The following is a 24,158-nucleotide window of genomic DNA, read 5'->3' on the forward strand; positions in this document are numbered from 1 at the left end:
TTCAAAACTATAGTATAGTATCACAACCATAATATCCACATTGATACAATCAAAATTCAAAACTATTGCATCGCACAAAGATTCCCCACATTGCCCTTTTGTAACTGTATCCATTCTCCTTCCTCCTTAACACCTAATCTATTCTCCATTTCTATAATTTTGTCATTATAAGAATATTATATAATTATAGTCCTATAGTATGTAAACTTTTGGGATTAGCTTTTTGCTCCGTATAATTCTCTGCAGATTCAGTCACATTGTATGTATCAGTTTGCCATTCCTTTTGATTACTGAGTAGTATTCCATGGTATGTGTGTACCACAGTCCATTTCACCATTCACCCATTAAAGGAACACGTGGGGTATTGCAAACAAACAAAGCTACTATAAACTTTCCTGTGTATACGTAGGTTTTCACTTCCCTGTGATCCAAGCCCAGTGGTGTTATTACTGGGTTGAATGTTAGCTGCATGGTTAGTTTCTTAAATAAACCCTCAGAGGGGCTGTACTATTTTACATTCTCACCAGGAATGCATGTGTGGTCCTCTTTCTCCTCATTAGGCCAGCATTTAGTATTGTCAGTATTTTTCATTTTACCCATTCAGGTATGTGTATAGTAATATCTAATTGTGATTTTAATCTGCATTTCCTAACTGGCTAATGATTGTGAAAATATTTTCACATGTTTGTTTGCCATCTGTATATCTTCATTGAATTGTCTGTTTGTGTTTTTTGCCCACTTTTTGATTAGATTTTTTTTTTTTACTGTTGAGTTTTGAGTTTTTTACTTATTCTAGATACTAGCCCTCTCTCAGATATGTGGTTTTCAAATATTTTTTCCCAGTCTGTCGCTTGCCCTTCATCCTCTTTATGGAGTCTTTTACAGAGCAAAAATTCATTATTTCGGGGCGCCTGGGTGGCTTCAGTGGGTTAAGCCGCTGCCTTCGGCTCAGGTCATGATCTCAGGGTCCTGGGATCGAGTCCCGCGTCGGGCTCTCTGCTCAGCAGGGAGCCTGCTTCCTTCTCTCTCTCTCTCTGCCTGCCTCTCAGTGTACTTGTAATTTCTCTCTGTCAAATAAATAAATAATAATAATAATAAAAATTCATTATTTCGATGAAATGCAATGTACTAGTTTTTCCTTTAATGGATCATGTCAACTCTAAAAATTCTTTCCCTTACTCTATATTCTAAAGAGATTCTCCTGTGTTTTTCTTTCCTAAAAGTTTCATCATTTTACATTTTATGTTTAAATCCATAACCCATTTGAGTTAATGTCTATGTAAAGTGTGAGGTTTGTTCTCTTGCCACAGATGTCCAGCTGCTCCAATGCCATTTGTTGAAAAGGCTGTCCTTCCTCCATTAAGTATAATGTCCATAGCCTCCTCCTCGTGGAGTCACCAGGGCTGGGGGAGTACCTCCACTGGAGCCCACAGCTCCTAGGAGGAGCTCTCTCTCTCTGGATTACATTACCATCATCTCCCCTTACCTGTTCACTGGTCCCAGGGCACTGTGTCCTCCTTTGTGGTTTCCCCATACTCTGCCCACACCTTTGTAAAGAGTCCCTTTATTAAACCCTCCTCACATTACCCAACTGATGTGAGCCATCTGTTTCCTGTCAGGACACTGATACATCCTGCAAATGATAAATCTTCCAAACCCCAACATCAGACATATACAGTCAATTGTCACAAAGCAATGATCATTTATTTTTTTTTTTTGAAAAATCATTTACAGGTATTTAGAGACAAATGGATTTCCACTTTAAAACAGATGAAGATAAGCATGTGTCATTAAAATAGCATGCAATCAAATATTTCTTCTATTGTTTCATTTTGTTTTAACTGTGTCTGTGGTACTTGTAAGTGCAGTATTTGCTTACCTAACTACTATAACATTACAGTCAAATACTGATTATCTATGTACCGGTTCATTCTGTGCCAGGATTCATGTACTGCTCGTATCATTTACACTCTCTGCATCTGTTTCTATCAAGAACTTTTTCCTGCAATCCCATTAACACTCTGCTCAACCAATCTTGAGACCACAACCCTGCTCTGTCTCTGCCAGGTGACTAGATCACCCACAAGTTTCTACTATCTATACTCATGCTGACCCCTTTTTGTGGGGACAGATCATCAAGAACCAAGGTATATATAAAACTGATGAAAGAGCCATTATTTCCTTACTGTGTAAAAGGAAACAAACCTACCTAAGCAATCAGTGACACCAGAAGTAGGAGAAAATCATAAACCTTTATAGAGGAAATATTACAGTTCAGTGTTCCTTGATGTCTGATGATTTCTACCCTCCAAAAATTTCTTGTCTTTTACTTAAAACTTAGCAAATATATCACAATTACAAAGATTAAGTTGTATCTACATGGCCAAAATGAAGTGGGGTTAAGGCAACTGTCCAGATTACTCAGGATAAAAAAGCATCCTAAAGCAATGGCCAAGCCACTCTATGCAAAGGCTGGGAAAAGACTGAAGCCACTTCCTGCTACTCCAAACAACCGAATCCACTTCCACTGTCACTGCTGAGAGCGCGCCAGTGTGTCTGTGTTTGTGATGGAAAGGCTCGGGGTCTCTGCTACCTGAATGTTGGTTTCAGTTGTGCCCTTCATTCTGTGAGTACAGGTACAGACTAAAGGAAAAAGCTCATTTTCACCTTCCTTTTACAAACTGATTATCAATACTGACCCCTAATAAATGGAAAACTTGCTTTTTGTAAACTCATCTTATCTTAGGGCTGAGATGCACCTCTGAATTCACCTAGCCCAAGTCCCTTATTTCATAGATAAGGAAACTGGAGTCCAGGTAGGCTCAGCAGCTGGCTCAAGGTCATATCAAGAGACCTAGCTTGCATTTTTCTCTACGCAACACTAATTACACCATCAGTTTACCAGTGTAACTACATGTGACAAAACTTTCCAGACGTTTCATTCAATATGTTTTCCCCCTTCTGCATTTTGTCTGATCATATCTAGAAAAGATGCTCAGGATACAGGTGAAAGACTATGATTCAGTCACAGCCAATCAAGAGGATATTTCCTGATACTTTCAAATAAAATCAGTATTTTAAATAAGAATGAAACCAATTTGAATGTTGAATATGAAGAACATGGGTTTGTCTGCCATGTTTTAAATCCATGCGTTCACAAGCTTCCTCTGTGTGTAGGGGAAGGGAGAGGGGGAGGAAAGAGGGATAAATATGATGAAATAGAAATGACTGATAGATTTGGCCTCTCTTCAGCTTATGCTATGCTGCATACAAACCATCCGAATAGCAAAGATTGAGAAATACTAGGCCAAAGAATTTAGGCTCCAACCCTTTAAGTAGTAAATGGGACAGGCCAGTGAAACAGACCAATGCTTTCAGTGACTTTTGCTTTGACTCTACTGGCATAGACAGAGTCCAAATTCAATGACAAATTTATTTTAACATTGCAGTGAAAGTGCTACTAAACCGAAAATGTAATAAAGTCAGTAACTATCAAGCAAATTACTTCTTATTTTTGTAACAAGGAAAAACTTCTTTTGGCAAATAGTTCTATAGTTAGAGAATATGAAGACACTTAGAACTAATCTCCCCAATATGAAAATGTCCCCAAATTATCAAGTTGAAAGGCACATACCACTGCCCCAGCAGTTCATCCAAGGAGTCTTTAACATGGGAAATTTTAATTGTGCTTTTAGCTTGCTATCAATGCAATATGGCCTTAAAAAGTGACATCCGTGCATATGTATAATTTCTTTTCAAAGGGACCAATCCTCTTCTCCTTTTCTGATTTTCACTTTCTGAAGATTGATCTTTGTTAGTTCTTTGTCTTATAAAGGACAGAGTCCATGATGGTCTTGGAAAAATGTACTTCACAGTTTGTGCTCTAGTTTGTCTATAAACCAGGTTTGGATTATCTTTGTGTCCTAACACCACTTTCTTGAAATATCAGTGTGATGGTACTTCCAAATGGTCACTTGTTGGAATGCAAAAGTCATGGATTATTTTCTTTTCTCACTGGTTGTTTAAGGCTTACTTCGCTTCCAGATGAAATGATCGGCAAACTGTTATCCATGTGGTATCTGATAAGATGGCCGACATTATCAAACACATGATCCTTGGTCCTTACCTTGAAAAGGAAGTACAAGTATTGAGGTTAAATGATAATAGTTCTTCCATAAGATGTAAACAATCAGGAAAAGAAAAAAAAAAAAAAGACACATCCCTGAAGGAAATATTTGGCTGAATAACAAAACAAACAAACAAACAAACAAAAAAAGAAAGAAAAAGAAAAAAAAAGAAAGGTACTTTTCAACTCTATATCCCTTAGGAAACACTTGTCTCATTCCCCATTACCATTTGTTTTTTTTTTTTTTAAGCAATTTTCCCTCTCAGTTAGAAAAATGATAAAAACTGTCACCCAATCCAAATTTGCAACAACTCTTTTTGCCATATTACTATTTCATGTATCTTGTCACATCGCCATTGCTATAAATATTTAATGGTATATAGAAGCATGAATCCCAGGATTACAATTATAACCCAGCAAGCAGACTGTTGCCAAAATATCTTGTGTCTGTATGAAGTAGCCCTTCTGGAGAAGTCCTGCCTCTTCTTGGAAGCTCAGCACAAATCCTGTCTCCTTCAAGAAGCCTTGTCAGACCTTCCTAATAGGCATTCATGTCTCCTTCCTGCAGACTTCATGGGAGCCCATTCATAAATATGTTATATGGAACTTCTTGCCTGTTGCCAAAGCAACTCGGTTTCCCTATGCTTGCTTTCTCCTGAGCTTTCTCTCTTGCTTACTCTCCATCATGACTCCACTGGCCACAATGGACTCCACTCCTTTGTAGGGGGTGGCTGGGAACTGCCCAGCAGCAGGACGTCCTGCAGCCAGAGACTAAGGCTTACTTCGTCTTATTCATGCTCCATGAATAAGAATCATACTCCAGAATCATGCTCCATGATTCTGCTACCTCTCTACAAGGGATTTTTTTTTTGTTCTGTTTAGATATTGGTTTTTAGCATATTAAAGAAAACACAATTTGGGGGGTAATAATTGCCCTAATTTGAATATAACCTTGAATTAGATAAGGGTAATGTTTCAATGTTAAAATTTCTTGATCTTGATCACTGTACTATGTCTGTGTAAGAGAACATCCCTACTCTTGGGAAATACACGCTCAAGGACTAAGAGGAAAAGTGCACAAGGTTTCCCACTTACTCTCAAATGGCTCCAAGCCTTGAAAACATTTTGATATCCTTCATCTCAACCCCAACCCATGTCAAATCAGTGGATCAGTCCTGCTAGTCTGTCTTGTAAATTCCAGCTCACTCTGCCCTCCTCTCTGTATTTCTCCTACCTCCATTCTGATTCAGGCTTTCACTAGTTCTTACCTGGAATCCCCTCATTACTTTCTTCTCTAAGCAATCCTGAATACAAATGTCAAGTTATCTTCCAGTGCAGGGATTATAAACTACCCACTCTCCAGCCGAACATACCAGGAGATGTTTTACAGTTTGCTGTGGGGAAAAGGTAGAAGGTGCCCAATAGAGAGTTCTTAAGTATTTTGAATTAAAAATGGGGAGATTACCTATACAAATTTCATTTTGTGGCTTCTTTGGGAAAATCACATCCAGCTATCCTGGACCCTTACTCCAAATGGCAGCAAGTGACCGGAGCTGCGTGTGACTGTCCCTCTTACACAGGACATGCTCTTCCCAGTTCATCATGACCCCCTGCACTCCATGTGCATTCCACCATTTGCCCAGCTTTACACACTGCAAATAGTGCTGCTGTTGTCCCAGTCACAAGGGGCGTGTGTGTGTGTGGGGGGGTGTTTGTATGAGAGAGAGAGAGATAACAAAACCATAACATGAGATCTACCCCCTGAACAAGTTTTTAAGTGTACAACAGTGTAGTTAACTCTAAGCATAATGCCATACATCAGATTACTGTAACTTTTTCATCTTACAAGGCTGAAACCAATAGTCATTAAACAACCACCACCACCTGTTTCTTCCTCCCCACCCGGCCCTGGCAACTATCATCCTACATTCTATTTCTACGAGTTTGACTACTTTTGATACCCCCATATAACTGGAATCATGCAGTACTTGTCATCCTGTGACTGGCTTATTTTAATTATTTTAATTTTAATTAGCAGGATATTCTCCAGGTTCATTCATGTTGTAGCATATGATAGACTTTTATCTTCTTACGGTGGAATAGTCTTCTGTTGTATACTTGTGTACGTATACATACACACACCACATTTTGTTAATCTATTAATCTATCAAGGGACATTAAGCTTGTTCCTACCACCTGGCTACTGTGAATAAGATGGGAGTGCAAATGTCTATTTAAAATCCTGATGTCAATTCTTTTGGGATAAAAACCTGTCCAATAAATATAAACCATATGGGAATTCTATTTTTAATTTTTTGAGGACACCCCATACTGCTTTCCATAGCAGCTACACCATTATACATTCCCACTAACAGGGCCCAACAGTTACATATTCTGCACACCGTCACCAAAACTTGTTCTTTTCTGTTTGTTTTTTATAATAATCATCCTAACAGAGGTGAGGTGATATCTTACTGTGAACTTGATTCCACTTCCCTGATGATTATAGTTGTTGAGCATCTTTTTTAAAATACCTGCTGGCCATATGTAGATCTTCTTTGGAGACATGACTGTTCAAATTATCTGCCCATTTTTAAATCAGATTATTTGGGGTTTTTTTAAAGATTTTATTTATTTTTCAGAGACAGAGGGAGAGAGCGCAAGCGAGCACAAGCAGACAGAGAGGCAGGCAGAGGCAGAGGGAGAAGCAGGCTCCCCGCCGAGCAAGGAGCCCGATGTGGGACTCGATCCCAGGACCCTGGGATCATGACCTGAGCCGAAGGCAGCTGCCTAACCAACTGAGCCACCCAGGCGTCCCAAGGGGGTTTTTTTGTTATTAAGTTGTAGAAATTTCTTATAGACTTTGAAAATTAACCCCTTACCAGACATACAGTTTGCAAATATTATCTCCCATTCTGATTTTCTTTCACTTTGTTGATTGTTTTCTTTGCTGTGCAGAAATTTTTTAGTTTTATATAGTCTCACTTGTCTGTTTTTGCATTTGCTTGCATTTTTGGTGTTATATCCAAGAAATCATTGTCAAGAGCAATATTATGACATTTTTCTTTTATCTTTTCTCCTAGTTTTACAGTGTCAGATCTTACATAGAAGTTTTTAATCTATTTTGGTTTTTTTTTCTTTATTTTTTTTCTTTAATCAATTTTGAATAAATTTGGGGGTGTGCTGTAATATACGGAGTCTAATTTTATTCTTTGCATATGGATATCATTCTCCCAAAACTATTTGCTGAAGGGAGTATTCCTTCTCTGTTGTGTATTCTTGGCAAAATTTGCAAAGACCATTTGGCCATAAATGCATCGGTTTATCTCTGGGCTCTCTGTTCTGTTCCATTGGTCTATATGTCTGTCTTCAAGCCAGTACCATGCTGGTTTGATTACTCTAGCTTTGAAATCAGTAAGTGTGATGTCTCCAGCTTTATTTTTCTTTCTGAAGATTGTTTTGGCTATTGTGGTTCCAAATGAATACTAAGAGTGTATTTCTATTTCTATAAAATGCTTTTAAAATTTTTATGGAGATTGCATTGAATTTGTAGATTACTTTGGATAATATGGAGGTTTTAACAATAGCAAATCCTCTAATCCATGAACATAGGATGTCTTTCCATTTGTGTCTTCTTTAATTTCTCTCAATCAGCAATGTTTTGTGGTTTTCAGCTTATAAGTCTTTTGTCTCCTTGGTTACATTTATACTTATGTATTTTATTCTTTTTGATGGTAATGTAAATGAGATTGTTTTCTGAATTTCCTTCTCAGATTGTTCATTATTATTATATACAAATGCAACTGATTTTTTTTTAAAGATTTTATTTATTTATTTGACAGAGAGAAATCACAAGTAGATGGAGAGGCAGGCAGAGAGAGAGAGAGGAGGAAGCAGGCTCCGTGCCAAGCAGAGAGCCCGATGCGGGACTCGATCCCAGGACCCTGAGATCATGACCTGAGCCGAAGGCAGCGGCTTAACCCACTGAGCCACCCAGGCGCCCCGCAACTGATTTTTGTATGTTCACTTTCTATCCTGAAATGTTGCTGAAATTATTTATTAGTCATAACAGGTTTTTTTTTAAAGATTTTATTTATTTAGGGCGCCTGGGTGGCTCAGTGGGTTAAGCCGCTGCCTTCGGCTCAGGTCATGATCTCAGGGTCCTGGGATCGAGTCCCGCATCGGGCTCTCTGCTCAGCAGGGAGCCTGCTTCCTTCTCTCTCTCTCTCTGCCTGCCTCTCAGTGTACTTGTAATTTATCTCTGTCAAATAAATAAATAAAATCTTTAAAAAAAAAAAAAAAAAGATTTTATTTATTTATTTGACAGAGAGATATCACAAGTAGGCAGAGAGGCAGGCAGAGAGAGAGAGGAGGAAGCAGGCTCCCTGCTGAGCAGAGAGCCTGATGCGGGACTCGATCCCAGGACTCTGAGATCATGACCTGAGCTGAAGGCAGCAGCTTAACCCACTGAGACTTCCAGGCGCCCCATAACAGGTTTTTTGTGGAATCTTTAGGATTGCCTACATATAAGATTATATCATCTTTGAAGAGATAATTTTACTTCTTCCTTTCCAATTTGGATGCCTTTTATTTCTTTCTCTTGCCTAATTTCCTGGGAGAGTACTTCCAGCACTATGTTGAGCAAAAGTGGTGAAAGGAAAAACTTTGTTTTTCACTGTGAGTATGGTATTAGATGTAGGCTGTAAACATATGGCCTTTGTCATGCTGAGGTAATTTCCTTCTACTCCTAGTTCACTGAGTGTGGTTTGCTTTTTTTTTTTAATTATGAAAGGGTGTTGGGGCACCTGGGTGGCTCAGTGGGTTAAAGCTTCTGCCTTTGGCTCAGGTCATAATCCTGGGGTCCTGGGATTGAGCCCCACATCGGGCTCTCTGCTCAGCGGGGAGCCTGCTTCCCCCCCCCTCTCTCTGCCTGTCTCTCTGCCTACTGGTGATCTCTGTCTGTCAAATAAATAAATAAATAATCTTTAATCATGAAAGGGTGTTTAGTTTTGTCAGATGCTTTTTATTCATCTATTGAGATGACCATATGATTTTTATCCAACATTTTGTTAATGTCGTGGGCCACATCAATTGCTTTCTTTGATGAACCTTCCTGGCAATCCAGGGATAAATCCCACTTGGTCATGGTATATGATCCTTTAGTGAACTATTGGATGTGGTTTGCTAGTATTTTTTTAAGGATTTTTACATGTATGTTCATCAGACATACTGGCCTCTGTTTTCCTTTCTTGTAGTGTCTTTTTCTAGTATTGGTATATGGGTAATGCAGGCCTCATAAAATGGGTTTTTAAGTATTTTTCCTCTTCATTTTCTTAAAATATTTTATTTATTTGAAAGAGAGAGAGAGAACACGCAAGAGAGCACAAGTCAGGGGAGGGGCAGAGGAAGATGGAAACACAGAGGCAGAGGGAGAAGCTGACTCACCGCCGAGCAGGGGGCCCTATGATAGGGAGAGGTGGATCTCAGGACCCCAAGATCATGACCTGAGCCAAAGGTAGACACTTAACCAACTGAGCCACCCAGGCGCCTCTCCTCTTCACTTTTTTGGAAAAAGTTTAAGAAGCATAGACATTAATTCTTTAAATGTCCAAAAGAATTTATGAGTGAAACTATCTGGTCCTGGACTTTTTTGTGTGTGGGAAGTTTTTGACTAGTGATTCAATCTCCTTACTAACAATTTGTTCAGGTTTTCTATTTCTTTGTGGTTCACTCTTGGTAGGTTGTATGTTTTTAGGAATTTATCCATTTCTTCTGGGTTATCCAATTTGTTGGCATATAATTGTCTTAATAATCTCTTATAATTGTTTAATATAATCATTTAATCATTTAATTTGTCATCAGTTGTAATGTCTCTTCTTTCCTTTCTGATTTTATTTGTTTGAGCCTTCCTTCTTGCTTTCTAAGCCATCTAGCTAAAGATCAGTTTCATGTATCCTTTCAAAATACCAACTTGTAGTTTTGTGGATTTTTTCCTATTATGTTTCTATTCTCTTTCATTTATTTCACTGCAATCTGAAATATTTCCTTTCTTCTGCTAATTTTGAGTTTAATTTGTTCTTTTATAGTTCCTTGAGATGCAGACTTAGATTGTTTATTTGAGATCTTTTTTTTTTTTTTTGGTGTAGACATTTATCACCACATTTATCAACTTCCTTCATATTGTTTCTGCCACATCCCGTAGTTCTGGTATGTTGTGTTTTCATTTCCATTTGTTTCCAGATATTTTCTAATTTCCCCTTGATTTCTGTTTTGGCATTTGTTCTTCAAGAGTGTATTGTTTAACTCCACTTATTTGTAAATTTTCTCTCTGCCATTAATATCTAGTTTCATTCCATTGTGGTAAGAAAAGATACTTGGTATGATTTCACTCTTCTTACATCTCCTAAGACTTGTTTTTTGACCTGATAGGAGATCCATCCTAGTATTAGTGATCTAACATGTGAATGCTCTGAGTATGCTTGAGAAGAATGTGTATTCTGAGGCTAGTGCATTTGTCTGATAGGTCCATTTGGTCTACACTGTTGTTCAAGTCCTTCTGACTGGATGTTCTATCCATTATTGAAAGTGGAGCACTGAAATCTCCCACTAATATTGTGTTATTATTTCTCCCTTAAGTTCTGCCAATGTTTGTGTCATATATCTGGGTACTCTGATATTTGGTGCATATATATTTATAATTGTTATATCTTCCTGGTGAATTGATCCTTCTATCATTATATAATGTCCTTCTTTGTCTCTTTTAACAGTTTTTGACTTGAAGTCTATTTTTTCTGATACAAGTATGGCCACCCACCCCTGCTCTCTTTTGGTTATCATTTGCATGGAACATCTTTACCCATCCTTTCACTTTCAGACTATGCATGTCCTTAAATCTAAAGTGAGTCTCTTCTAGACAGCATATAGTCGGATCTTGCTTTATATCTGCTATTCTATATTTTTTGACTGAGAAGCCTAATCCATTTACATATAAACTAATTATTAATAGGGAAAGACTATTACCATTTTGTTAACATTTTTTGTCCATGATCATTTCTGTCCCATCCTCTGGCTAGCCATACACTTTTTAATTGGCTTAATGTCATTCTTCTGCTCTGTGTGTTCTTATGCTTCCTTCTCTATGCTCCAAATATACCCCCTTTTAAAATGCTGCTGTCTTTCAAGGTTCATTTTACATGCCAGACCCTGCAAGAAGTCTTTAGTTTCCCTCAACCAGAGCACTCCTCTATCACAAGAAACACTATAATGCTTTGGCTGAACCATTCTTACATCATTCATACTTGTGTTATAATTATTTAAGCATCTGTTTTTTGAAATCATAAGCTATAAGCACTCTGGTAGCAAGGACAAGGTATGTGATACTGAACAGTGGTCAGCTGTGAATCCTTACACTTCTGTGTTGTAGGTATTCACTTAGTGCTAAACTGAAGTGGGAAGGGCAGAAAGAGCTGCCCTCTACTTGATCCTCTGGGGTGGCTCCCTCTCAAACCCCTCCACTAACCCCCTTAGTTAGCACTTCCTGCTCCACCTAGCAGGCTCAAGAGAAAGAAAACTCTTAGCTTTAACATGCGACAGGGTTTGGACTAATCACTCAGAATAACCTTAATTAAAACATCCTGCGAAAACCATAAGAAGAAGTCAATGATACCTTGCCTTCGGGATCCACCAGGAGAAGATGCTTTGCCTGGCCTCCCTGTAGTCCACTTAGCACATACTGGCCAGGAGATGTTACACTCTCTCGAACCAGGAAGTCCCCATCCTTTACCAACAGGCTCTCTGCTGCCTTCCTGCTCAGCTTGCCATGGTAGCAGTCTTCATTCCGCAGCTGCTGCTTAATGTGTGGCAAAGAATGTGAGCTGGCAGGCTGGGCTGTGGCACCTGGCTGAACAGTTTCTGGTGCTTCTAGAGTCAAAACATAAATAGGGACATCACCACCTCTTTCGTTCATTCACTCATTCATTCGTTCAGCACATACAACTTAAGGCCCTACTGTGTGCTGTGCACTGTTTAAATAATGCTGCTTCTGGAACAAATGGGGTTTTTGTTTCCAGAACTTCCAACAGGCTTTAATTTAATGGTAGGTCCAAACATTGCCTTTGGCGTCTGTTACCAGGAAAAGCTTGCCCAGGTGCAGTTTTCCTTTCAGATGAGAAATGGAACTGACCCACAAGAACTGCTTACATAACTGCAGAGAGAGGCACATTACGTCCCAGGGGCTGTATGTTAAAGAGAAAGAAGCTTATGCAGACCCAGATCACAGATAACGTCTAAAACATTCCCAAACTCTTTGAAAATGCCTACAGTAACTTCAGACTGGGCCCACTTTTTGGTATTTAGCTTTTTATTTTTAAACCAAATTACTAATGTGTTTCAGAGATGCTTCTGACCCCAAACTTCAAAGCTATACTGAACCTCACAGCATTCCTATTAAGTGACCACTCTGCTGTTTTTGTCATTCACCTGTGGGGATGAAGCAGAGTTAAACGGGTAAAGGAAGGCAAAACATCAGGGAGGCGCTGGTCTCAGGCAGCTCCCCACAGTTCTGCAGAATAAATATTACATAGTGTCGATGGCAGTGGGGAATGAGAAGATATACCAAGTGGCACATAATTGTATTACTGATACCCACAGTGATAATAATTATTGTGTAGTTCCCATTTATCAAGTATGATAGGTACTGCTCAATGCTCTACATATATTATCTTGTTTCATTTTAAAATAGAAATGGTCAGGAAGTGGATTTTAAAGACTAAATGATTTACTTGAAGTCACACCACGAATATGTTGTAAATCTCAGCTTTGAAATGAGATCTATTTGACTCCAAATTCCAAGTTCTTAATCACCACACACTAAGACCCTTGCCTTGAATGTGAAAATCTTCCAATTTTCAAAATTGGTCTAACCACTCTGCTTCGGTAGTACCTACAATGGTCCCTAGCAGATAGCAAGATACACAGCATCTCCAGAAGTAATAACATAAAATTCTTAGGTCTGTATCCAGGTAAAAGTTGTCTGTTTTATATGGCAAATTTACTGGGAAAATAACCACAGAAATCAGACTTCATCTTTTTAAATGCAAAGGATCTTCTGCATAGAAACAAGCTTTCATCACTATAAATGTAAAGGTATATTTCCATGTCCTTATGCAAGGGTCTCACAAATGAGAAATCCTCTAAACTCTAAGTTTTACAACTTACATATGATGATTTCATGAAGTCATTGATACAGGCAACCAGGGCCCTGTAGACATAACCCAATTCTCCCATTAATATGTTACAGTTTTGTCTCTACTTAGGAACTTCTCTCTGGATAGCACAATTATGATGTAGCATTCACAAATATATCTTTTTGAAGATATCTTTAGTCTATATTTATGGCTGAAAATATTCTCCTCTCCAAACAATCATATCTATCTACTGTTACCAGAAAAAGGCTGAAGAAATGTGTCCAGATCAGATGAATAATAAATGAAGTTAGCCTTCATGCTGCTAGCTTTTAGGCATAATCGAGAACTCTGATAAGTAACCGTGGACCCATTTCAGTGAGTGAGTGTGTGAGTGGAAGAGAGATGCGTGAGTCTGTGTGTGTGTGTGTGTGTGTGTGTGTGCACGCACGTCATAATGCATGATGGTTTCCAGTTTATTCTGAGATAAGGGTGGAGAGCTTTTGGACAAGGACAAAACAAAAGAAAAACAGACGTTATATCATCTTGAAAAGACGCAACAGATCATGGGCCAGCCCGAGAGTATGGATAATATTTTCCTAACATAGTTTCCCAAATTAGCACAAGAACAACATACACTGTACTGGGACATTTCAATCATCTAAACCTTTACTGAAAATCTAATTTTACTAAAAGCAGAATATCTGACAGATTTTTTAAAAAATTTTGTTTTAATTTTAAAAGTTATGCATGCTAAAGAAGACATCCAAATGACCAACAGGCCCATGAAAAAGTGCTCAACATCACTTGGCATCATGGAAATACAAATTAAAACCACAGTTATATACCACCTCACTCCAGTCAGAATGGCTAAAATTAACAAGTCAGGAAATGACAGATGCTGGCGAGGATGAGGAGAAAGGGGAACCCTCCTACACTGTTGGTGGGAATGCAAGCTGGTGCAGCCACCCTGGAGAACAGTATGGATGTTCCTCAAAAAGTTGAAAATAGAGCTACCCTACCACCCAGCAATCGCACTACTGGTTATTTATCCTAAAGATACAAATGTAGTGATCTGAAAGGGCATGTGCACCTGAATGTTTATAGTAGAAATGTTCACAATAGCCAAACTATGGAAAGAACCTAGATGTCCATCAACAGATGAATGGATAAAGAATACTATGCAACCATCAAAACCCCAAAATCTTGCCATTTACAACAATGTGGATAGGACTATAGAGTACTATGCTAAGGGAAATGAGTCAATCAGAGAAAGACAGTTATCATATGATCTCTCTGATATGAGCAATTTGAGAGGCAGAGTGGGGGGTCGTGGGGGCTAGGGAAGGAAAAAAATGAAGCAAGATGGGATTGGGAGAGAGACAAGCAATAAGGGACACTTAATCTCAGGAAACAAACTGAGGGTTGCTGAGGGGTGGGGGGAGGATAGGGCAGCTGGATTATGGATATTGGGGAGGGTACATGCTATCATGAGTGCTGTGAATTGTGTAAGACTGGTGTTTCACACACCTGTACCCCTGAAGCCAATAATACATTATATGTTAATTTAAAAAAAAGTTATGCATGCTACTTCTTTAAATCTAGGAAACACAGAGAAACAAAGAAAATTAATCACCTATAGTCCCATCATCAATAGTTTTTACCATTGTACTGCATTACCTATTATCGACTCCTTTCATACATAATGCAGAATTTGAGAAAGATAATAACTTAAATCTAGTTATTTATATAAAATTTCCCTACAGTACATCATTAGTTTTTTTAATTTCTTTTCAGCATAACAGAATTTATTGTTTTTGCACCACACCTAGTGCTCCATGTAATACGTGCAGTTCTTAATACCCACCACCTGGCTCCCCCAACCTCCCACCCGGCCCCCCCCGCCCCTTCAAAACCCTCAGGTTGCTTTTCAGAGTCCATAGTCTCTCATGGTTCACCTACCCTTCCAATTTCCTTCAACTCCCTTCTCCTCTCCATCTCCCTATGTCCTCCATGTTATTTGTTATGCTCCACAAATAAGTGAAACCAACATCATTAGTTTTTGATGCAGTGTTCCATGATTCATTGTTGGTGACTAAAATAACATAATACAAAAATTATTAAAAAATAAAATAAAATAAAATTTCCCTACAAAATTTAATAAGTTATTGACTTGATATAACTAATAACGTATTTTCTCAGAAGTAGTGGAGGTTAAGGAAGCAACAAGAAAGGCTGTTCTGTATTTAACTGAGACCTAAAAAAGAAAAAAAAAAGTGACAGGAATGATGGAAGAAAGTAATCATGTCACTTGGAGTTCCTATGGCAACTGAAGACATATTATTCACAATCCGAAATTCAGGAAAGTTCAAGATAGATAAGAATATCTACACCCATAAGCATCTGACGGGTAAAACCTTAGAGAGGAGGCTTATGGCTTACAGGAGAAAAATAACGAGACGTGCAAATCAGATTAAATAATTACAAGTAATTCCAATGATAAAAAATGAGACATTTAAAGAAACCAATGTGAACTGTGAAGGTAGCATATTGACACACTCAATTTTTAAAAAGCACATGTAATTAGGTATTTTGGGGTAGTGATGATTATTATATCAGCAAAGGACTGTAAAAAATTAGGTGTCCATTAGTAAGGGAATGGTTATATAAACTATGATGTATTCATACAACAGAATACTATAAAACAATTGAAAATAACAAAGGTTTGTTAATCCAACATAGGAGGACATATATATCTAAAGCAAATATTAACAGTCTTGAAGGGAGAAATAGCAACATAGTAATAATAGGGGACTTCAATATCCCATTTTCAACAATAAATAGATCATCCAGACAGAAAATCAGTAAGGAAACATTGGACATAAACTACACATTAGACCAGACTGACTCAACAGACATTTGCAAAACATTTCACCCAAAAGTAATAGAATATATATTCTTCTCAAGAACATTTGGGACATTTTCCAGGATAAGTCATATGTTAGGCTACAAACAAGCCTTAATAAATTTTAAAAGAATGAAATAATATCAAGCATCTTTTCTGACCACAATGATATGAAACCAGAAATCAATTATAAGAAAACTAGGAAATTTGCAAATATGTGAAAATTAAACACCATGCTACTAAACAACAAATGGGTCAAAGGATAAATCAAAAGATAAATCAGAAAATATCCTGAGAGAAATGAAAATGAAAATACTACATACCACAATTTATGGGATGCTATCAAAGGCAGTTTGAGTTCAGAGCAATTAATACCTATATTAAGAAAAAAGAAAGATCTCAAATAAACAACCTAACTATACACCTCAAAGTTACTCTAAAATGAACAAACTAAGCCCAAATTTAATAGAAGAAAAAAATATAAAAGATCAGAGCAGGAATAAATGAAATAGAGAGTAAAAAGATAACACATAATATGCAATGAAAATAAGAAAAACAAAATAAACAAACTTTTAGCTAGACTTACCAAGAAAAAAAAAGGACTCAAATGAAATTAAAAATGAAAGGGGGGACATTGCAAGTGACAACACACAAATACAAAGGATCGTAAGGGACTACTCTGAACAATTATATGCCAACAAATTGGATTACCTAGAAAAATGGATAAATTCCTAAAAATATACAAACTACCAACACTGAATCATGAAGAAATAGAAAATTTCAACAGATGAATTAGTAGTAAAGAGACTGAATCACTCATCAAAAACCTCCCAGCAAAGAGAAGTCCAGAACCAACTGGTTTCACAGGTGAATTTTACCAAACATTTAAAGAGAAATTAATTCCAATCTTTCTTAAACCCTTCCAAAAAAATAGGAGGTAACACTTCCAAACTCACTTCCCAAGCCCAGCATTACCTGATACCAAAAACAGACAAGGATACCACTCATACACATACACACATTACAGGACAAATCCGTGATGAACATAGATGTAAAGTCCTTAAGCAAACCAAATTCAACAACACTTCAAGTTGATCAAAGAAAAGGATCATACACTATGATCAAGTGAGATTTTAGGGATATGGGATCGTTCAACATCTACAAGTCAATCAATGTGACACATCACATTAGTGAAGGATGAAACCAGGTGATCATCTCAGAAGATGAAGAAAAACTATTTGACAAAATTCAACATCCACTCATGATAAAAGCTCTCAAGAAAGTCAGTGTGGTGGAAATGTACTATGACATAATAAAGACCATATATGACAAGGCTACAGCTAACATCATGCTCATCAGTGAAAAGCTGAAAGCTTTCCTTCTAAGATTAGGAAAAAAGGATGCCTACTCTCTCTATTTTTATTCAATATAGTATTGAAGGTCCTTGCCAGAGCAATTAGGCAAGAAAAAGAAATAAAGGGCATCCAAATTGGACAGGAAGAAGTAAATCTGTTTCTATTTGGAGGTGACATAATATATATAGAAAACCCTACAGAGTACACACACACACACACACACACACACACACACATGCACACACACACACACAAAACCCATTAGAACTAATAAATGAATTCAGTAAAGTTGTAGGATACAGTCAATCTATGAAAATCAGTTGTATTTCTATACACTAATAAACTCTCAGAAATAGAGATTAAGGAAACAATCCCAGTTACAATAGCATAAAATATAATAAAATACCGGGGCACCTGGCTGGCTCAGTCCAAAGAATATGTGACTCTTGATCTCAGAGTTGTGAGTGCAAACCCCACACTGGGTGCAGAGGTTATTTAAATAAATAAAACCTTTTAAAAATAATTTTAAAATACTTAAGAATAAATTTAAGTAAGGGAGTTAAAAATCTGTATACTCAAAACTCTAACACACTGATAAAAAAAATTGAAGAAACAAATAAATGGGAAAATAGTCTGTGCTCATAGACTGGAAGAATTAACATTGTTAAAAAGTCAATAATAACCAAAACACTATACAGATTCAGTGCAATCCTTATCAAAAATTTTAATGGCATTTTTCGCAGAACTAGAACAAACAAAGCTAAAATTTGTGCGGAAGCACAAAAGGCTTCAAATAGAGCAAACCTGAGAAAAAAGAACAAAGCTAGAAGTATCATATTCCTGATTTCAAACTATATTTCACAGCCAGAGCAATCCAAATAGTGTGGTATTGGCATAAAAACAGACACATAGATCAATGAAGCAGAATAGAAAGCCCCCAAATACACCCACACTTATATGGTCAATTAACTTACAACAAAGGAGCTAAGAAAATGATAATGGGAGGGACGCCTGGGTGGCTCAGTTGGTTAAGCAGCTGCCTTCGGCTCAGGTCATGATCCCAGAGTCCTGGGATCGAGTCCCACATAGGGCTCCTTGCTCCGCAGGGAGCCTGCTTCTCCCTCTGACTCTGCCTTCCACTCTGTCTGCCTGTGCTCGCTCTCACTCGCTCTCTCTCTGACAAATAAATAAATAAATAAATCTTTAAAAAAAAACGATAATGGGAAAAGGATAATGTCTTTAATAAATGATGTTGAGAAAACTGGACAGCCATATGCAAATGAATTAAATTGGACCCGTGTCTTACACCATAAACAAAACCAACTCAAAATGGATTAAAGACTTGAATATAAGACCTGAACCCATATAACTTCTAGAAGAAAACATAAGGTGTAAGCTCCTTGACATCAATTTTGACAATGATTTTTTGGATTTGACACCAAGAGCAAAAGCAACAAAAGCAAAAACAAAAACGTAAGGGCCACATCAAAACAAAAATCTGCACAGCAAAGGAAACAATCAACGAAACAAAAGACAACCTATGGGATAGGAGAAAATATTTACCAATCACTGATCCGATAAGGGGTTAATATCTGAAGAACACATACAACTCCGTGGCAAAAACCCCAAACAATCCAATTAAAAAATGATCATAGGAACTGAATAGATATTTTTCTAGAGAAGACATACAAATGGCTAACAGGTACATAAAAAGGTTCTCAACATCACTAGTCATCAGGGAAATGCAAATCAAAACCACAATGAAATAACACCTCACACCTGTTAGAGTGGCTCTCATCAAAAAGATGGAAGATAAATGTTGGCAAGGATGTGAAGGGGAAAAAACCCTCATGCCTTATTGGTGGGAATGTAAATTGCTGCAGCCCCCATGGAAAATGGTATGGAAGTTCTTAATAAAACTAAAAGTAGAACTACTGTAGATCCAAAGGAACAGAATCACTATCTCAAAAAGATACCTGCTCCCCCGCATTCACTGCAGCATGATTTACAAAAGCCAAGATATGGCAACAAGCTAAATATCCACTGATGGATCATTGGATAAGGTAAATGTGATTGGTTGATTTTACACACACACACACACACACACACACACACACACACACACACACATGAATATTATTTATTCAGCCAGAAAAAGGTAGGAAATCCTGCCATTTGCAACATGGATGGACCTTGGGGGCATTATGCTAAGTGAAATATGTCAGACAGAGAAATACAAATATTGTATAATCTCAGTTATATGTGGAATTTAAGAAAAACTCACAGAAACAGAAAACAGACTGATGATTGCTAAAGGCAGGGAATAAGGGGTGGGAGAAATGGGTAAAGGGAGTAAAAAGTTACAATCTTTCGGTTATGAGATAAATGGGTCCTGGGGGTGTAACCTACAGCCTGCAACCATAATTAATGATACTGTGTTGCATATTTGAAAGTTGTTAAGACAGTAAATCTTCAAAGTTCTCATCACAATAAAAGAAATTTTATAACTATGTGAGGTGACAGATGGATACCACACTAAAGTTAGTGTGTTAATCATTTTACAATATATACATATATCAAATCACTAGTACAATGTTATATGTCAATTATATCTCAATAAGACTGGAAAAAAGAAAATAATAAGGATATTACAAGTTCATTTGGACAAATCTCTAAAATGGAAGAGTGAAGTAAGTAAATATAGAAAGGGGTTATCATAACCTCTAAGGGGCTATAACTTTATTTTTAAAGGAGATAAAGTAGATAGATATATATTTTTTTAATTTAATTTTATTTTTTCACTGTTCCAAGATTCATTGTTTATGCACCACACCAGTCCTCCATGTTCTCTTGCTCTCCATGCTCTCCTTAATACCCACCACCACACCTCACTATGCATTAACATTCTGGTCATAATCAGAAGAAACTGTTAATATTTAAGGAGTTGAAGCCAGTATTGTAACTTAAGGAGGTACATTGTATGTTATTTTTTTATACTGCGTTTGGATTTCTTCCATGAGCACTTGGGTTACTTTTGAATTAAAAAAAAAATCTATTCATAGAATAAAAAATGTATACAAATGTCAGGATAGTCATACAACTGAAGATAAATTCAGAAGAGGAATTAAATTGGTGAGAAAAGTGTCAGGCCTGCGGAACGATTCTCAGTTTTCTGTTGTGGGAAGAAAAGCTTACCTCTATCTCCCACAGCATGTGAAAATGACTCCATCTCTGATTGTAAGTAGTTAATTCTCTTCACTGACAGTGTTTTTATTTTACAAAGTTGCTGTGAACGCTGAATTAGTCAAAACCGAAACACTGTCCACAGGAGAAATGCAGGGTTAGGTTCCTCCAAGCCTCAGGTCAGTACATGTTCATCAATCAATAAATACATAACCTTGTTTTATGTGTGTTCCTGTTTAAAGACTCCTTCTTTCGTATATACTGTTGACTCAAGAACACTGAACTTACAGCCAATGGATGCCTGAATAAAGCTTATCTAATATGTGGATTTTCTCCATCAGGTACATCGCAACCTTTTGTTCTTGGGAACAATAGACAGCACTTCAGCACAACACTCGGAGATTATTTTACTTTTATAAAAATTTTTATTTTTTAAAAGACTTTATTTATTTGAGAGAGAGAGAGTGAGAGCGAGCATGAGAGGGGAGAAGGTCAGAGGGAGAAGCAGACTCCCCATGAAACTAGGAGTCTGATGTGGGACTTGATCCCAGGACTCCAGAATCATGACTTGAGCTGAAGGCAGTTACTTAACCAACCAAGCCACCCAGGTGCCCCTTGGTAACTATTTAAAGAGCAAAATCATTAACAAATAGCACAAAAATGCAAAATATGTGGCACTAAATGGACTGCAAAAGGATACCTGTTTACAATACGAGAGCTGGAACGAGGAGGCAGAGTGTCACCTTATTTGACCTTAGCTGGAAAAGTGTGCATTGGGCAACTCAAATTTTTTCTTGCTCTGTGCATGTCTACATATGACCACAAGAGTGCCATGAGTATTTTGGGGTTACAAATACATATTAGCAAGCAAACAAGTTCTCCAATACGGAATGCATGCACTATGAGAAATGACCATACATTTTTTATCAATATGGGATCTTAAGTACACGTGTGAAAATTACAAAATGGGATTCAACTGCATTATTGAGGGGAAAAACACATTCACCTCTACAAAGTGCTTAAAAAGTTGGTAGAAAAAGATATTAACATATAATGTCAGTAATAAGTGAAAGTTTGAGATAGTACCCACTGAAAAATTATTTGTAATATAAAGAAAGAACTATATGTCTATTAAGTTATATTACAAAGCCCTACTAATTAATATACTGGTATAAAACAGGTAAGTAGGGGATTAGAAAAAGTATAATAAAGGCTCAGAAATATATTCACATACATAGAATCTAGCCTAATGGAGAGTGACATTAGAGAAAGAGGAGATTACTTAGTCAATGGTTTTTGCAAAATTGGATCACTTACATAGGCAAAATGAAGTTAGACCCCCCCTACCTCATAGAAAATATAAAGTCCATGTGAAGTAAATATTTTATTATGGAAAAAAACTATAAAGCCAATAGAAGAAAAGATAGTACAAGCTGGATATAGAAGAGAAAATTTAATTGAGAGTACAAAGAAAATATAAAAAAGATAAAAATGGAAATCAATGAAACAAAATAGAAAGCAATAGAGAAATGAAACCAAAACCTGGGGCCTTTAGAAAGATTAATTAAATTTACAAATCTCAAAGAACAGTAACCAAGAAGAGAGAACACAAAAATTACCAACAGGAAAGTGAGAAGGCATCCTTCAGGCAATAGGAAGCTAAGAAAGGAACATTGTGGGAAAGTTCATGAGGAACTGACTCTAAGCAAATACAGGAGAATCCTACTGAGTTTTTAAGGAAATGACATTGCCAATGAATCACAATCCCTCCTTGTCTATGCCTTTTTGGCTTCTAAAGCAGACTCCAATTTATCAAGCCCACACCCACAGAAAATAGGTTGCAAAAAGTGATGACACCCCCAAGAAAGGCAATTTCTCCATCATTGCCTTTAGATGCGTCCGCAGAGCATAACGGCTGGAACAACCCAGAGGACACAGTCCAGACTCACAGATAGCAATGGACAAGGAGACTCCTGTCCTAAAGCTGAACCAGAGTCCAAGCAAGTAATTTTCTCCAATTCCAGCTCAGGGAGTCTTCACAATTACTGCTTGATGGGATTTGGTCATTGCTATGTACCAGTGACCCCTGTGTCTTGGATGCTTCCCTTTAGCGCATGTAGGTTTTTTTTATGATGGTTATCTTATCCCTCTTTTCACCACTAATTTTGGGTGTGGGAGGGGACAGACAATTTGGCAAATAATAAGGATCCCCATCCAATCTTGATTGAGAGGACTTCATCCAGGTATCATGGGTTTTAAGCTGAATGCTCTAACTGTATGAGATATTTGCAAGGTCTCCCTTTGGGAGAGGGCAAGTATGTTCCATGTGAAAAGAACAGCTCATGGATAGGCAGGCAGGCAATTGTGTACCAATACCTGTTCTCCCTCGCATGATGTAGAGTTCCTAAGTTGTAGCTGGGCACATAGCCACCCTGCCAGAACAACTACTCTAGCTCCTTTGAAGCTAGGTCTGACCACATGTCTAAGCTGTGTGGAGGGCAGGTGAATAGAAATGATGCCTGCCTTCCATTTCTGGGACCATACATTCCAAGGAATGTATGCACACTCTTCTTGTCTTTCTTTCTTCCTACTGGCTGAACACTCATGTGATAGTAGGAGCTCAAGCTTATAGACCAGAGACCAAAGACCTTAAGCCAGATAAAAGATCTCAGGCTGTACTGAAACTCAGGCCAGAGATGCAACATCTTAGACCGGAGATGCAACCCAGGTATTGAGAATGACAAAGCAGTCTCACCAGTCCTGTACCACCAATCTGTGGGCTACAGGGAAAGTAAACTTTGGTGTTTTTTTACACTATTATATTGAGGGAGTTTCTTTGTTATGACTGGCTCTACTGGGACAATAAATTGGTACACAGATTAGATTGTGTCAATACCAGTGATTTCCTTCTGCCACGTTTGATAAAAATAAAGATTGTATGGAACTTTTCTTACATTGGTGGCATAATAGGATGCACTGGGAGCCTGGGAGCCGCTTGAGAAATACTAGGTTCATGTCTCTGGAGTTGGTTTTGTTTCGTCTTACTGAACTAATCAGTAAGCTTCTGTCTGGAAAATGGAGGCTAAGTAGGTCTAACGAAGCTAACCAGGGTGTTTGAGGAAGTAAGGAAAGAGATAGCACGAAACATTATGGAGAAAAAAAGTGTATTTAAGACATTTTGCAGAAAAGTATGTATAAAGTTATCCCCACTCCATCTTACTTCATTTTTATTAAATCAATATTATTTATACTTTTGGAGCTGGAATTAATTTTTTTGGAGAGAGCAATGGTAGCAAGAAGCCCAGGAGGGCTATGGAACATTATAGCCTAGTAGGAAATAAAAAGTAAAAAATACCAGAAGCCTAAATTATTAAACACACTGCTGCCAATGCAGGGAGAGGCAAAAG

At 37.6% G+C, this 24,158-nt stretch overlaps 1 protein-coding gene across 1 annotated transcript in view; it reads right to left on the reverse strand.

Annotated features, from left to right (window-relative positions):
• Positions 1–1,688: 1,688 nt before the first annotated feature.
• Positions 1,689–24,158, reverse strand: part of SHC4 (SHC adaptor protein 4) — a 137,395-nt gene continuing 114,925 nt past the window's right edge. Inside the window, exons 11-12 of the mRNA XM_032343654.1 lie at positions 11,793–12,046; positions 1,689–4,126 (exon numbers count right to left, since the gene is read on the reverse strand). Coding sequence (XP_032199545.1) covers positions 3,992–4,126; positions 11,793–12,046 — 389 coding nt within the window. The 3' untranslated portion in view covers positions 1,689–3,991. The remainder of the gene's footprint in view (positions 4,127–11,792; positions 12,047–24,158) is intronic.

This window comes from Mustela erminea, chromosome 5 (assembly GCF_009829155.1).
Source record: "Mustela erminea isolate mMusErm1 chromosome 5, mMusErm1.Pri, whole genome shotgun sequence".
NCBI lineage: Eukaryota > Metazoa > Chordata > Mammalia > Carnivora > Mustelidae > Mustela > Mustela erminea.